The sequence below is a fragment of the Phaethon lepturus genome, unplaced genomic scaffold, assembly GCF_000687285.1.
Source record: "Phaethon lepturus isolate BGI_N335 unplaced genomic scaffold, ASM68728v1 scaffold12191, whole genome shotgun sequence".
NCBI lineage: Eukaryota > Metazoa > Chordata > Aves > Phaethontiformes > Phaethontidae > Phaethon > Phaethon lepturus.
Window position 1 is genome coordinate 19,452 of NW_010515600.1, and position 2,173 is coordinate 21,624.

The 2,173-nt window shown below is 43.2% G+C and overlaps 1 protein-coding gene across 1 annotated transcript in view; it reads right to left on the reverse strand.

Moving 5' to 3' along the window:
* Window positions 1-647: 647 nt before the first annotated feature.
* The window catches only part of BNC2 (basonuclin 2), a 112,383-nt gene continuing 110,857 nt past the window's right edge, over window positions 648-2,173 (reverse strand). The window contains exon 7 of the mRNA XM_010295832.1: window positions 648-2,173. Coding sequence (XP_010294134.1) covers window positions 648-2,173 — 1,526 coding nt within the window.

Genomic DNA, 2,173 nt, shown 5'->3' on the forward strand with positions numbered 1-2,173 from the left:
AATTACTCTAGTGGATAGAAAGGTGTGTTAAGTTCTACTAGAGAAAGAGATGACTATTTTCCTAATATTTAATTCTTCTTGCTGCAACATAGCAGCTTGTTTTAAAAACTGAAGACAAGAAAGAATAGTCTTCTAATGCTTCCTGTTTGCTTTTATATGACCCTATGGGAATGGAAATCATTCTTGTATTCCAGCCTTTCCATTCTCTCTCTCCATCCATTCATCCAACCATCCTTCCACCTCCTCCCCTCCTTCCTAATTCTATGATTTGATATGCATGCATGGAGTATTTGTATTACATATAATTTACTATACATTTAATAGAAGCTTTTCTTGTTTTAAAAGTTGCAGGGCGAAGAAAATAAATGTAATAAAAGCTGCAGCTTATAAACAGAAGTACAATATACATGCCCACAGGCACACAGAAAAGAACAACAACATTTATTATCTAGCCAGTTACTTAAGAGGATGGCACAATATATACTATTCTGAATGCCAAACAACAATGAAAATCTTAAAGTGATAAAACCCTCTCAATGTCATGGGAACACAATTGTCACTTGTCATTACTGTGCATCTCTCTATTTCTTCATATATCCTAAACTGCCTATTCCTACATAATTCAACACATTTAATAATGTAGAAAATCAATTAATATTTACTGACCTGTCTCTGCTTCTCCGTGACGGGAACGCAGCGTTACAGCCAGCCACTGTGCAGACATGCATCTCTTTTAAATGAACATTTCTGTAGTGAAGCTTCACACTGTAAGAACTCTTGAAACTTTTCTTGCACACATAGCAGATCTTGGGATCTGGGCTGGAGCACATTTCACCTTCTGGCGAGAACTTCTGAGGGCTGCTGTAGTTGAATGTAGAAGCGAAACTTTCATGAAGGGCAGCCATACTGGCACTGCCTCCATTGTACAGTCCATATTGGCTCATGTAGAACATATCGTATGTAGGGTCTGTATACTCTTCCTTCACCTTAATGACATCCTGATTGGAAGAGTCATTGTGGTTTTCATCTGGTCTGTCACTGTGCATCATAGATTTTTCACCAGGTTCGTGGAGACGATCATCACCTTCCATGGATTCTTCACACAGTTTGGGTTCTGATGACTCTGACTCATTTTCATAGTCTCTCTCGTGCTCCTGGTCTTCTGATGTCATGCTGTCTGCCCTTCTTATGTCTGGTCTGGAAATGCATCTGCTTCTGTCACTTTTCGAAAAGTCTTTTACGGACAAGCCTGGGCTCATTTCCTCCTGAGAATGGCAGTGATTGTCATGACCAATGTCATTCACCATTGTGCTGCTGTCATTCACCTCTTCGTCTTCATCATCAAACTCATCAGCAGTATCAATAACTTCCTTTTCAATTTTAACTGGCATGCTCGATTTCCTTGGCTTCTTCTTGGGGGCAAGGTCAGCATTAGGCTCTGGGGTGGGCATCAGCACTGAAGGTACTGATGACTCTGAAGGAGGAGGGGGATGCTGCTCCATGCCACTCACTGCTGGTATTATTGGACTGGTAGGGAGTGAGGTTGGAGGACTCACCATCTCTCCAGGATTAAGTAAATTTCTGTAAAAAGGAGGAACAGGTTGGACAGTCTTTAAAGCTGGGAACACCAGCTGACTGGGAAGAGGGTTCTGTAGTACGGGATCTAGAGGGGGAGTGGTAAACCCCATTGGTGGACGCCCTGGGCTTGTTAAAGTTAGGTTGGACTTTGTACTTGCTATGACTGGAGTGGCGGCACCCGATGTAGCACGAATTAGATCTTTGTCACGGTTATTCCTTAGCATAGGCATGTGAAGGCGGGGGTTGGGGTTAGCACTGTGGCGATTGCGGCTTCTGAGAGAGCTGAACACCATGTTGCAGCCCTCAATAGTGCACCGGTGTTTGATTTTCAGGTGAACGGCATTGTAGTGGATTTTAAGGGTACCTTTGTCATAGAAAGTTTTGCCACATGCATTGCAAAACACTCTTCCTTTCCTGGAGGCTGACCCCATCCTCCTCATTCTGTGAATGCGGAAAGAGCTTTTCGTGTGTTCCGTTTTCGATAAATCATTGACAGGCGTAGGCGTCTGAACAGGAGAGACGCAGGCTGGCTCAGTTTTGGGCTCCACATTTGTGATGCTGGTCAAAGCATTCCTCCTGGGTGTTTGCCCCTTCT